At 31.3% G+C, this 14760-nt stretch overlaps 2 protein-coding genes across 2 annotated transcripts; both read right to left on the reverse strand.

Annotated features, from left to right (window-relative positions):
• Nucleotides 1-4461: 4461 nt before the first annotated feature.
• On the reverse strand, nucleotides 4462-6028 carry LOC107990293 (expansin-like A2). Its single transcript, XM_008449665.3, has 4 exons — nucleotides 5891-6028; nucleotides 5414-5526; nucleotides 5125-5303; nucleotides 4462-5005 (listed from the first exon to the last, which is right to left on the reverse strand). Exons 1-4 carry the CDS (start codon nucleotides 6000-6002, stop codon nucleotides 4618-4620), a joined length of 792 nt encoding a protein of 263 aa, XP_008447887.1. The 5' UTR covers nucleotides 6003-6028; the 3' UTR covers nucleotides 4462-4617.
• Nucleotides 6029-9396: 3368 nt separating this feature from the next.
• LOC103490238 (expansin-like A1) lies at nucleotides 9397-10883 on the reverse strand. The gene is made up of 5 exons (XM_008449667.2): nucleotides 10760-10883; nucleotides 10536-10648; nucleotides 10076-10254; nucleotides 9781-9913; nucleotides 9397-9654 (listed from the first exon to the last, which is right to left on the reverse strand). Exons 1-5 carry the CDS (start codon nucleotides 10881-10883, stop codon nucleotides 9397-9399), a joined length of 807 nt encoding a protein of 268 aa, XP_008447889.1.
• Between the last annotated feature and the right edge of the window lie 3877 nt (nucleotides 10884-14760).

Below are 14760 nucleotides of genomic sequence, written 5' to 3' on the forward strand. Positions count from 1 at the left end.
AGATTCAACTTGGAAAGAAAATTAAGACTGTCAAGTTTGATCGTGGTGGTGAATACTACGGTAGATATGATGGATCAGGTGAACAACATCCAAGACCCTTTGTCAAATACCTAGAGGAATGTGGAATTGTCCCGCAATACACTATGCCAGGAAAACCCAACATGATCGCTGTAGCAAAAGGTCGAAATAGAACACTTGAGGATATGGTAAGAAGTATGATTAGTCATTCTTCTTTACCAAAATCCTTTTGGGGTGAGACACTAAAGACTGCAACATATATCCTCAATATGGTACCTACTAAAGCAATAGTTAAAACCCCTTATGAGTTGTGGACAGGAAAGAAGCCCAATATTAGGCATCTTCACGTCTGTGGTTGTCCAGCTGAGGATGTTAAGTATTAGCTGCTATTTTGTTGGGTATTTTGAGCATTCTCGCGGTTTCAAATTTTATGATCCCACTTCGAAATCGTTTTTTGAGATTGGAAATGCCAAATTTCTTGAGGATGTTGAGTTTGAAGGGGAAGATAACATAAAGAAAGTTGTCTTTGAACAGGAATTAATTTCTCTTCCTAATGTGGCCATAGATGATGTTCAGACTCCAATTTCTGAGTTCACTATGGAATCAATTATAGAACAAGACGACAATGGAGTCCCTAAAGTGCAAACTCAACAATCTTAAGAAGGGCCATTAAGGCGAGATCCACTCGAGAAAAGAGAAGTGCAATTTCAGATGATTATATTGTGTTTCTTCAAGAACATCAAGATGATATTGGCATAATGAAAGATGATCCAATCAACTTCCAACAAGTTCTACAAAGTTCTAACTCTCAAAAGTGGACAAATACTATGGAAGAGAAAATAAAATCCATGAAAGACAATGACGTGTGGGAACTTGTCGAATTGTCATCAGGAGTGAAACCCATAGGTTGTAAATGAACATTTAAAAACCAAAGGGATTCATAAGGAAAAATGGAAATATATGAAGTTCATATTGTCGCAAAGGGTTTTACTCAAAAGGAAGATATTGATTACAAAGAGACTTTCTTTCCGATTTCATTGAAAGACTCTTTTCGGGGTAATCGTGGCATTAGTAGCTCACTTAGATTTGAAGCTACATCAGGTGGATGTGAAAATTGTGTTTCTCAATGGAAACATTGTTGAGACGATTTATATGGTACAACAAAAAAGCTTTATAACTAATAATTTAAAGTCTATGGTGAGCAAATTTGAAGAAATCCATCTATAGTCTCAAACAAGCCTCTCAATAATGGTATCACAAATTTTATGAAGTAATTACCTCTTTTGGTTTTGAAGTGAATATAGTAGAAGATTCTGTAAATCACAAGTTCAGCGGGAGTAAATCTATTTTCCTGGTGTTATATGTTGATGACATACTCATAACAAGTAATGATGTAGGTTTATTGCATGACACTAAGAGATTTCTCAAAAGAAATTTTAAGATTAAGGATCTTGGTGATGCTTCTTTTGTATTATGAATAGAAATACTGTGAGATTGCTCAGGTATTTTGAGATTATCATAAAAGAACTACATTAAATTTTTTTAAGTAGATTTGACATGAAAGATTGTGCACCAGGAGATACTCCGTTGCTAAAGGTGATAAATTTCATTTAGGTCAATGCCCTGACGCCACACTTGAGATTAAGGAGATGCATAAGGTTCTTTATGCATTAGCTATTGGAAGCCTAATGTGTTCATTGTTGGAGTGTTAGATAGATATTTCAGCAACCCGAGGATGGATCATTAGAGAGCAGTCAATCGGGTTATAAGGTATTTACAAAGAACAAAAGGTTATATGCTCATTTATTGGAGATTATTGGCTATTCTGGTTCCGATTATGTTGGATGCCAATATAGTTTGTGATCCACTTCAGGCTATAACTTCATATTGGTTGAAGGAGTTATATTTTGGGAAAGTGTTAAACAAACACTTATGGCTTCTTCTACTATAGATGTGAAGTTTATAGCATGTTATGAGGCATCTAGTCATGGAATATGGTTGCTAAATTTTGTCACTAGGCTGCAAATAGTAGTTGACAAAGATCAACAAAATTATTTTGTGACAATAACTAGTAGTAATGTATTCTAATGACACTTGAAGCAATACAAAGTCGAAGCATGTAGACGTAAAGCTTCTAGATGTGAAAAAAAAAGTTCATAATGGTCAAATTTTTGATAGAACACATAAAGAACAAACTCGATGCTGACAAATCCATTGACTAAAAGTACACCACTAAAGTTTTCCTTGAGTATGTTGCTCATATTGGTGTTAGTCAATTTTCTGATTCCATGGTTTAGTGGGAGTTTATTATTAAGGATGTTTGACCTTAATTTGTTTATTTTCTATATAGAATAAAGTTGATGGTTTATGTTTTGTTATCTGAACTTGTTTATCATGCATGCAGTTTTGCGAATGTGGTTTAACATAAATTTTTCAAGAATGATCTCACTGAAGAATTTGTTGGATCAGTTGGAAACAAGCATGATCTAGATCACTTTGCATGTAATTTCCATGTTATCCATCCATACTTGATTTACATCATTGAATGTATTGGAATTGGTGATCAAGGAAGGTTTAGTCATTACAAGCAGAATGAAAAAGCCACCTTGGTTCCATGCTGATACAGAAGATGGACTAGATTGAACTAAAGAGGAATTCTATTAAAATAACATGTTTATGTGCGCTTAAGGTTTATGTGATTTAATTATATCAGAAATACAAACATAACCCAACTGAGAGATTGTTAGATGTATTTAAATAATATGTATAATTAAAGTGTGGGCTATGTATGTAAATTAATAATTTATCACATTGGGTTATTTTATTTAATTGGGTTTATTGTGATCTATTTAATTAATGCCTAGAATTCTTAATTGAGTATGGATTAAATGGGTAGAAGCCTATTCCTAGATTGCTTAGGATTTAATGGGCACCTAATTAAACTAGAATATAAAGAACCTTAAGGCTATGGTGATCCCTAATATACCAAAATAATAAACACTTTGTCTTTCTTTTATCCCATCAAGAGAAAGATCTCACTAAAAGCATTCAAGGTTTTGGTTGAGAAAGACAATAGGCATTTTACAGCTATCAGATTATAGCCATCATCACATCAAGGAGATGGATTCTAGTATGTAACTTATTCTTGACAATGAATGATCTTGGGTTAATCTATTATATAGATTTAAAATATTTATTCTAACAGAAGATATATATAAACTATGGTTTAGTTTTAATATAGATCCTCCTAAACTTGCCGTGATACTATATTATTTATCGGTGATTGATCACCCAAAAGCTTAAGTTGGCAATGAAGACATTTGGAATTATATCATTTAACACTTATTCCTGCTTATGGGCTTAAAAATGTGTAGAATACACATAATTAATTGGAGAGAAAATAATATTGCAAAAGTTTGTATTTATAAAATTTTAGCTATAAAAAGAAAATAATTCTTAATTTTTTTTAAAAAAATTTTAGTTGGGAAATTAAAATAGGTTAGCTTGAAGAGATAAAAACCATAGAATCATATAATGGGTAATTTTTGAAGTGATGAAAATAATGGTTAGGTTGTTATCAAACATTGTTCATACCTTGTAAATGTGGTAGGCAATCATGTGTGTTTGGAATAACTTTAGAAAATATAAAAGAAAGGAAAGGAGAAGGCCATTAGAATATATGTCATCTTATCCAAAACAATTGTCTCTTGATCAGGATTGTTAGGGTATTGATCTAACTAAATTTAGAAAAAAATATACTAATTAATTAATTACACTTTTGATAACCGAAATCTTTCTTGGTCAAATTTATTTTAATAGGAAATGAAGTGTTTGGTAGTACGTTCAGGAGTAGTCTCAATAAGAGACAACCTTAGATACTATAAAAACACTTAAGTTTAGAGCTAAGCCCATAAAGATAAACTGTTAGTTGATACAAACATTTAAGTTTAGAGCAATTGTGCAAGGCGTGTAGTTCTTAAACAGATGATGTGTCTACAGCACCACGTACCTATTAAGTTACAAATGTCTTCCCAAGTGTTCAAATCGCTCCTTCATTTATTATCGAAAATGCAGTTGTTTCTTTCTAACAAAACAGTTCATAGGAAGGCCGCTACTGCATTGAACATGATGATATTTCTCCTATTAGTAAGCTTGATTGAGCAAAGAGACAAACATGGAGATTTGGCCCTGTCTTCTGTAAGGTTTGCTCCAATTTGGTTGTGTAGTTTGTTCCAAAAAGACTAACAGAATTTTACTCATAAGGTTTGTTTTTGGTAGCACTACTTAATCCATTCTTTAGTTTTTCCATTAATTACTGACGGAAAGTTATCCTGACATGTTTTTTCACTAATATATAAAATGCAGACATTGAAAGGTAATTTAATTTAAAGTTATTGTGACACATAAAAATGATTAGAAAAAAATTATCTAAAACACATATACAACTTAAAATATTTTATTATTTATTTAATAAAAAGAGCGAATTCTATTGAATTCTTTTATTACGAAACAGACGAGTCATGATTTCTCTCGTCGTCAGTATTATTATACAAACATACACACATATAAATGTAAAAATTACTTAATCAGTACTGTTTATCATTTCCATGGATTGTCACCACATTGCCATGGAGGACAACTCTCTTTAGCAATGTCCTTGATTTGAACTCCAGTATCGTAAATCGCCCCAGCTCTCCAGTTAGCAGGAAGTACAGACTTTGCCCAAACCCATTTTCCATCATATCCAGAAGTCACAACCATCCTCAACTGCAATGCACCTTCAGGTACATTGTCTGTTTCCCAAACAGCTCCGTAACTTCTCTTCATATGGCTCCAATCTGATGTCCCAACCTGAGCTATATCGACAGCAACCATCTCTGTTTGCCCACCTTGGTACAAAAATTTTATTGCCAATTTGAATGGGTTGTAGCTTGATTCTTCCACTCTCACCAACAAATTCCTATAATTTGGATATTCACATGGCACCCTGCCAAACAACAACATACACAATATTTGTTTTTATTTCTTCTTATTCATTAAATTTATTTAGAGTATTTAATTAAAAATATTTGAAATTATATTATATACAGCTCATTAATTCAGTACCTCTTATATTCAACATCCACCACTCCAAGATTCAAAAGATCTGAACCTTTACCACTGAGAGCCATTGTAAAGAAAGCCTTTTGACTAAGAACAAGATCTGTTACATTGTCATTATTTTGATCTGTCAAGACCACCTTTGTTCCTACTGTATTGCAAAGCCTTCTATTTTTGCACCTTACCTACAAATATGTATATATATAATATAATGCACCATAATTATTACCCACACATATACAAGTCAACATGAAACTATATTTAATTAAAAGAACCGATTAACATAGATATATACTTGATAGCAAGCCCCACAACCAGCTCCTTGTTTATAAAGAGAAGGCACAGCAGCTGCAAAGAAGCCATTAGAGAACTGCAATGCCAAGTTCCCATAGCCACATGCTCCTCCATCTATGTCAAATAATAGTACAAATATTATATATGTATATTTTCACATTTTAATTCAAGAATTAACGAGAAATGAAAGGTGTAAAAGAAAGTTAATATCTGAATTATTCATCTTAGGCTACACCCATCCTTTTGTAACTCACCCAAACTACATTACACGCAGTAAAAAAAACTTCAAAATAGTAAAAATAAAAAATAAAAAAAATGATATGTAAGTTTCTTCCATTTAGATGCATCCTACTTCAAATAAAAAATAATAACACACAAAAAAAAAAAAAAAAGATCTAATTCTTTTGTAACATGACAAGTTTCGAAACACATGCACGCAAGGATTTTTGTCGAAAAACAAAGTTAATATTTTATTTACATGTAGTAGGGGATTCATAGAGATGACTAGCTTTAGATTGGAAAACACAACGATCACAAGCATGGGCAGAAGAGATGAAAAAGAGAAAGAGAAAGCTAAGAAACCAAGCCATTTTAGTTGATAAAGAAATTGTTTAGTAATGGTTTGTGTGAGGAAGAAGGGGATGAGGATGAAGATACTTATATAGGCGAATCAAATTAATAGTAGTGGATAACTACTAGGAACTGCCTAACTTAAGACCAAATTGAGGGTTGCTTTTGCCTTTTTGTGTAAATGGATTTTGAAGTGTTATTGATTTGGAGATTTAGATGAGAATTAATTAGGAAAAGACAAAGGATTATTGTTTATCATACAGTAATGTGAAGAAAAAAAAGGAACATTACAAATATATGCACCTAACCTAACTTAGCTAAAGAGAGTTGTTTATTGTTTGAACTTTGAAGTAAGAATCCGTCTTCTTTGAGTAAGCAGATTTCTGTAAAGTTCTACGGCTAGTTGATTTCAACATCACATTTCACATTAAATAAATAAATAACAAAAGTTTATATATATATATACACACACACACAGACACTAAAAGTTGTAATCTAATATCAGATGGTTTTCATTAATTAGATATTAATTAGTTTGTAATAATTTCTATTTGATTCGCAAGTGATTGTTATTATTTTTTTTATATATGATTATTATTTGTGAATATTATTTTATTGATATATTTTCATTTGATTGGTATGTGGTTGTTCATTAGATGTTAAGTACTTAATGATTTTTATTTAATGCATTGTGAGGGCTATCTACTACATTTAAATACCAGTTTCGCTACAGCACCTGCTGGTTTCTAGCTAATTGTCCCTCCTTCCCAAGTGTGATTTCTATGTTATGTATGGTCGTGCCTAAGGGCATATCGGTTGAAGTAGATTATTCTTTTTGATCAATCAAAACCCCTTCCCAAACTGTACAAGCTTCTTCCAAAGCATACGACTTTCTGGATGTAGATGATGATATCTATACATATGGATCTTATGTATATGGTACAATAAAGTACCAAATGAGTGGGATATATAGGAATATTCCGAATCTGCCGAATCACTCATGTTATGATCTTCTACATCCTAGGTCTTCCTATTCCTTCATCTGGCTTATGTTCTTCATGTAGCATTCGATCCAATTCAAATAAATAAATGATATATGTTTCCATCCATTACCAAATTGTTAATAAAAAATGTTAAAACAATTACTACAAAAAAAAAATTAGATGACAATGAGAAGGTAACTATTTCAAAAAGCTAACTAAAATTGGAAAAAGAAAAATTGATAATCAACAACAATCAAATATCAATTGGACAGTAATCATACAACAATCAAATAATAATTGACATCATTGATAATTAGTGGTAATCAGATGATAATCTAATAATAATCATATGATAATTGTAACACCCCGAGCTTAGGAGGGGAACATGAATGAACCGATATCACATCTGAATAAGAGGGATCCTTAGGACTTGAAAGCAAAGTTAAGAAAGACTTAAAAGAATTAAAAAGTTACTATTTATATCAATAAAGTACGTCTTTGTTTTCGGTGGCTTGATCATAGAAATTTCAAAGTTAAACATGCTTAGCTTGGAGCTATTCTATGTTAGATGACCTCCTGAGAATTTTCCTAACATGCATGTGAGTGGGGACAAAACATGTTGAAAGAACTCGAGTTAGTTTGTGGGGAGGACTTTCACTCTAATAAGCCTTTAAGACAAGTAAGGATAATATTGCCAGGTCGTAGGGGATGCAGGAGAATGTCGGGGATCCGAATTTCGAATCCTAATTAAAAATGGAGCGTTACAATAATCAAATGTAGTTCCACATTTGTAATTATAAGGACGTTTATTTTGGTCGTTGTTGTTGTTGAATCCCCTAAGTTTACAAATGGGGGAAAAAATCAAATACAAATTATGTTTTATGTAAAAATTAAGGGATTGAAAGGTTGGAATGAACCTAAGAAATGTCGGGACGAGTGGTTAGCAATTGCAGGTAGAACGAAAATAAGATCGTAAAGTGTAAAAGTGGTGAAAATTAAAATGTGTTGAGGTTGAAAATGTGGGATTGGGATGAGTTTCGTCGTACAAATCGAGGCTAAAACGCTCAATTTCAACATGAATTTTGGATTATATCTTTAAGTTCATTCCATTGTAAAGATTCAAATAACTCATAAAGGGAAAGGACAAAGATAGAATAATATAATAGTAATAATCAGCTAATACCATACTACCCATGGGAGCCGTGGTTTGGTAATTGTGAATACCATGCTCCATATCCTTTTTCTTTTTCTAATTATATTGTTTTTTAATGGTACTCTTATTTAATTAATTCTTTTGGGTTTAAGTTTTAACTTTTTCTGAAATTATTATTATTATAATTATTTGTTCAAAAAGTGGTTATAATTTAAATATAATTCATTTGTATTTTTTTTTCTTACTACAAAATATGCATACTAGTTAGTAAATTAAGTTATACTCAACTTTAACTCCATTATTTAAACTTAAAATCATAATTCAATCAGTTAAAGGTCAGACTTTCTTTTATCGTCGGTTGAAAATTAGAGGTTCAATTGTTCAAATCCGACCAAGTTAACAAAATAAGTAACACCTGTTTGAAAAAAAATTATACGAATCGTTAGATTACAATTCTTTTTTTTTTTAAAAAAATAATTTTAGGGTAATCTAATCAGATATAACAGATATGTTGAAATCTCAAATGATGAAATGATGAATTGAATGTTGTTGATGAAAAGTCATGAAGCAAAGTACAGCTCCTAAAGCCCATCCTTTGTGCGTAATTAATCTCATATTCCTTCCAAGAAATTGCAACAATCAATGCAAATTTTCTTTTACTATCTTACTCATGAGGAAAGATGCAAGTAATTGGTTAATTGTGTATGACCCTTTACACAATTTCCTTTTCCTTCCTTTATTATTTCCTTATTTGTAATTTCATCATTGTTTTGTAATAGACATAGTCGTTTGAGTTTAACATTCCATTATGTATAGATTATCATTCTAATCTTACTTGATCAATAATTTGGTGGAGGAGGAGGAGAAGAACGATTTTCAAAAAACCTGCTTAATATGTTTAGTATTTAGGTTGAACGAAATTTTAAATATGTAATTTCGTGAACTCCAAATCTTTTTGTGCGGTGCGGTTCTTTGTTTGAGAGACTTTAAGCATCCAATCTATATATTATTTTTGGGGATTTGAGTTTTCTGATCTTCTTCTGCTTTCTGTAAATTTTAGAAATTATAAATATAAGGACTAAAGGACTAATATTTTGATAGGAAAATTAACTGATTATGCTTCAACTTAAAAGAACCATACAAATATGTATTAAATAATTTATTTTATATAACTATTAAATTCTTTAAACACTCAATATATGTATATAAAAATTTAGAAAATAAACAAACAAGTTTTTAAGAAAATGCAGGGGAATTTCCAGTTTAGCTATGTGTTCTTTATTTCCATTGTCCATCACCACCACATTGCCAAGGAGGGCAATATTCATAAGCAATATCATTAATTTGAACTCCAGTATCATAAATTTCTCCATTTTTCCAACCAGATGGGAGCACAGAACCTGCCCAAATCCATTTTCCATTATCATATCTTGAAGTCACTACCATTCTCAATTGTAATCCTCCTTCAGGCACACCATTGATATCCCAAATAGCTCCATAGTTTCTTTTCATTGGGCGCCATTTCGGTAAACCCACCTACAAAAATCGACATCATGTACATACAGAATATCTAAATCAGCATTAATCGTAACTTGTTATATATATCAAGAGTCTAATTTGAACTGACTTTTTAAGTGTTTAAAGTGTAATTTTTAGTCCAACCTTAGCTATGTTGACCGCTTGTATGTCAGTTTGACCACCTTGATATAAGAATTTGATTGCCAAATAATATGGTTTGTGGCTCCATTCAACCACTTGTACCAATAGATTTTTATTCTTGTATTCACAAGGTATCCTGCAATTATTACACGAGTTGTAATTTTACAATCCAAAAAAAATCATCAGTTGATATTTTGTAATTAGTTTTATAATATATAACTAGTAATTAACCCATAGTTCAATAGAGATATTGTATTTGCGTCAGTTATTATAAGGTTTGTAGTTCAAATCCTCATACCTCTTGTATTCTACATCGACACGTCCCGTATTCAAGAGTCGTTGAGCTTTTCCTTTTAAAGCCATGGCAGAGAAAGCTTTCTTACTAAGAACAATATCTGTTGTATTATCATTATTTTGATCTGTCAAAACTATTTTAGTGCCTGCTGTATTACATAGATATTTGTCCTTGCATCTTACCTACAAAGAATTAAACAATTCTCTTACACAATCAATAATGTTTTAAAAGGGAGGAAAAAAACCACCAAAAGAAAGAAATTAAAACTATAGAAAAAAAAGAATACTTGATGCACTCATATTTTTTTAAGCACACTCAATGGTCCAAAACCACATTTTATCATGTGGTGAACATTTTTGTTTTATATAAATATTTTTGAGTTTTTTCTGCATTAGAGTTGGTTAGAAAAATATAATGAGTATAACTCAGAATGTGCACGTAAGTATCGTTAAAAAATTCATACCTGATAGCAAGCACCACAACCTGCTCCTCCCTTGTAAAGGGAAGGGACAGCAGCTGCAAAATACCCTTTAGAGATTTCCAATGCTAAATTTCCATAACCACAAGCACCTCCATCTACATCAAATCAAGCAAATCCAATAAATTCATTAGTTGCAAGAGTGAACTTAGTTATTAAACTTCCAAAAAGAATAATTAAAATGAGATAATGAAAACTAAAGCTTTTACATGAAGTAGGCGAATCTTCGTAGTAATAAGCAGCTGTGGATTGATGAACACAACGATTACAGGGTGGAAAAGAAGCTGTAGTCGAGGAGACGAGCAAAAAGAGGAAAATGAAAAACCAATACATTTTTCTTTGAGAAATGAGATGCATATGAATTGTGAGAAAGAAGCAAAAAAATGATGCTTATATAGATTTTTCAAGGATTTCTTTAAGAAAAGGTAGCCATAGATTATAAGTAATAATTAGTCAATGTTTTGAATAAGGCATGTAGGATTTGAATTGATAATAATATTTAATACCCAGGATTTGAATTTGCTAACGTATGCGTGTGGGAATAAAAATAAGTAAAAGACTAACAGATTAGAGAAACAATGTGTGTTTAACGTTCAACAACTGTACTCTGAAGCGTTTTCGTATCGATCCATATTCCATCGAGCAAAGTTCAACTACATAAACCATATACTTTTAACTAAAAATATTAGCTGAACTAAAAAACAAAAAAACTAGTTTGTTTCGTCTAGTAAACTTTCGTCACAGCCTACTATAACGTCTAGCAAAAAAAGCTCATTCTCGATCTCTTCTACGTATCGATATTTGTTTTTTGCACAATCTGTCCAAAGATGAACAATATCTACTCTGCTCGTAATCGTTGTCGTTTCTTGCTAAATTCTTCGGCTTTGATTCTTTTTTTTTTTTTTCCCTCGTTCTTTCTTTCAAATTCTGATCACTTCCATACGGAAAAATTTACACAGGTTGCTATAAGATATTATATCACTGGTGCAGCACGGGAAGAAAGTCGAGTCGTTCATACCTAATTATACTGTTGACGATTTTTTTGGAGGAGTTGGGGCCATTTTGCCAATTGAAAATTGACTGAGAAATTGAAAGGAAGAAAGAAGAAAAAAGAAAAGAACTCCCATAAATTGTTGAACATAATTACTAACGTCTAAATGTCGATGCCAACAAAAATTTTGGAAAAGTTGCACACATTTATCTTGAACGAGTTTTTAGAGTTCTTTTGAAATATTAAATGGGTAGGAGGCGATGGTTGATTTAAAAAAAAAAAATAACAAATAGAGAACTCCATCCCTTGTCGAAACATTAGAGGGGATTGATTGGTTTCACACAATAGTCTTCGGAAAATTAAACCACACACACGCACAACAACCACACATAGACAGATGTGATCAACGATTGCTTTGAACAAACTCTTCTCTTATCACAAAGATGAATAACAATTAAAAACATGCGGTAACCCCTAGCACATATAGACCACACCTTGAGCTTCAATAGCATGACCAAGGCATAGAAAGAATCCTCAAAAGAAATCGGCATAGAATAAAAAATGAAATAATCCATGCGGGAGTCAGTTAATTAGCAGAATATCGTAGATATGGAAAGAAATAATCTGCTTAATCCATAAACCTTTGAGACAACAACCGATGTTGAACCATCCTAAGACAACAACGAAACAACTAAAGACTAAAGGCTAGAGAACTTAAAAATATATTTAGCCAATAAAAATGGCACCAACAAACTTCTCTCCATATATATATCGAGGGTTTGAAAATCCTAAAATACAAAGGAAATATTCAAGAAGAAAAATACAGATGGTCCTTTTCTTGTAAATAAAGACTTTAATGAACTCATCTCACAAAGGAACTAAAGAACAAATGTTGTCGTTAATTACGTTATATTCCTCCATAAACCATCTAAGAATGACAAAAAAAATTCAATTGGAATGAACAAAACAAACAAAACACTACAAAAAAAGTCGAAGGTTTGCCGACGTCCAAAAAGGTATCGGGAAAAGTAATGTCATAAGTAGAACCTTTTCATGACGCCATGAAGAAAGCGACGTCAATATGGATCTTTGGCGACGTTGCATAAATAACGTCTACAGAGGGTGAGGCTTCCATGATGCCGCATGAGGAGATGTCGCAAAAACGTTTAATTTAAATAATAATATAGACTTCACGACGCCATATATGTATGTGTCATCGTTGCCTCAATTAGTGTCGACGTTGCATGCAAGGCGTCATGAGAGGTCGACCTTTTGCCGACGTTGCTTTGACGGTGTCAACAAACGTTGAACATTTAAAAAACTATGACAACCATATCATGACGTTCGATTGCATGGCGTCGTGAGAGGTCGAACCCTACCGATGAGAGGTAGGTAACATCGCGAGATGTGTGACATTTTGACTGCTTTTGATAGGATTCTCACGATGCCATGAATGATTGCGTTGCGAGCTGGGGATCCTATGCTGACGTCATAAGTGAAACGTTTGAAGTTTCTCTATAAAAAAACCAACTTCACGTTCTGTAATTCATAAAACTAAGAAGGAGAAGGTTGAGAGAGAGTTAATAGAAGCCAAGAGAGAGTTGAGAGAGGCCGAGAAGAAGAGCAATCGTCACTGCCCACTCCATTCCATTTGTCGCCATCTGCATCTGTCACTTTTCATTCCGGTAAGTGGTTTTGTAACGCCCCAAAAATTAAGAAAATTTTGGAGTTAGTTATCTTAATTTTGTTTAATTAAGATAATTTATTGGGCGTTATTTTGAATCCATTTAATGAGAATTATTTGATTTATGTGGGAATTAAAATTAATTAAATATTTCTTGGATGAATATTTAATTAATTAGAGGTTTTGACACGTGGTGTTTGTTGAGTTTTTATTAAATGATAGGTTAAGAGGATTAAGTAAAGTTGTGGATTTTTAGTGTTGTTGAACTTGAATTTAATTAAATAATTATGGATGTTATTTAATTAAATTGTCGGGTGAAAAGTTTGTTGGAGATTTGATAATTATAAGTATATGTGGAAATATATATATATATAATTATTATGTTAATGGAAAAGATAATTATATTTGTTGAAATATAATTATTTAAGGAAAAGATAGTTGTATTTTGGGGAAAGGATATTTATTAAAGAAGAAAAAGTAAAATAATTATATTTTGGGAAAATATAATTATTTGTAAAAGGATAATTAATTACTTTGGAGAAAGATAAACAATAATTAATTATTGTGGAAGATAATTAATTGTTTTGAAGAAAGATAAATAATAATTAGTTAATAATTAGTTATTGTGGAAGATAATTAATTATTATGTAGAAAGATAAATATTGTTTATGGAGTGAAGTTGTTACGGTTGAGTTAAGATAATTCATATTGGAAGTTATAAGTGATTTATTGGAAAAGATTTGATTGATTAAATTAATTGAGGACTTAAGTTAATTTGAGATTTTGGAGGGAAAAGTTAGTTTTGGTGGAATTGTAATTAATTGAGTATATATATATGGATATATATATTTAATTAATAATTTAGAAAAGTGTAGTTAATTATATTATGGAATATAATTATATTTATTTGGAAAAGAAAATAATCCATGAAGAGAAAGATGGTTGATTTTGATTGGACGAAAAAGATATATATTTATAAGAGAGAATAATGGTTTAAATAAATATATATTTATTGTAGATTTTGGTGAGAGAAAAATAATAATAATAAAGAAGTATTATTATTATTACTAATGGTTATAAATGTCTAAGATTAAGGCATTGATTTAGGAAAGATAATGGGAATAAAGATATATGTATATTTTTTTGGTATTATATATATATATCCTAAAAGGAAAAGGAAAAGGAAATAATAATAATAATAATAATTATTATTGTTATTATTTGGGTCTATAAATAGCATTGGAATGCTTAAGATGGAATTAAAGGAAAAAGAAAAAGGTTCTTTATCTTCTTCTCTAAGATAACCCTCTGCTGTCGCCGCCTCAGTTGAAGTTAAGATTGGTCTCTTTGGAAGCTTGAGGATTTAAAGTGATGAATTAAGAGGATTTTTCGACCTCCATTTGAGTAACCTTGGTAAGCAAATAAAATTAATTTAATATTTTATTAATTTAATTTTGGATTTATTTGAGGTTTCTTTAAAGGTTCAATTGGCTAAACTTTTTAAGATTTAAATCTTGGATTTTTCCCAATCAAGG

The sequence above is a fragment of the Cucumis melo genome, chromosome 1, assembly GCF_025177605.1.
Source record: "Cucumis melo cultivar AY chromosome 1, USDA_Cmelo_AY_1.0, whole genome shotgun sequence".
Taxonomy (NCBI): Eukaryota; Viridiplantae; Streptophyta; class Magnoliopsida; order Cucurbitales; family Cucurbitaceae; genus Cucumis; species Cucumis melo.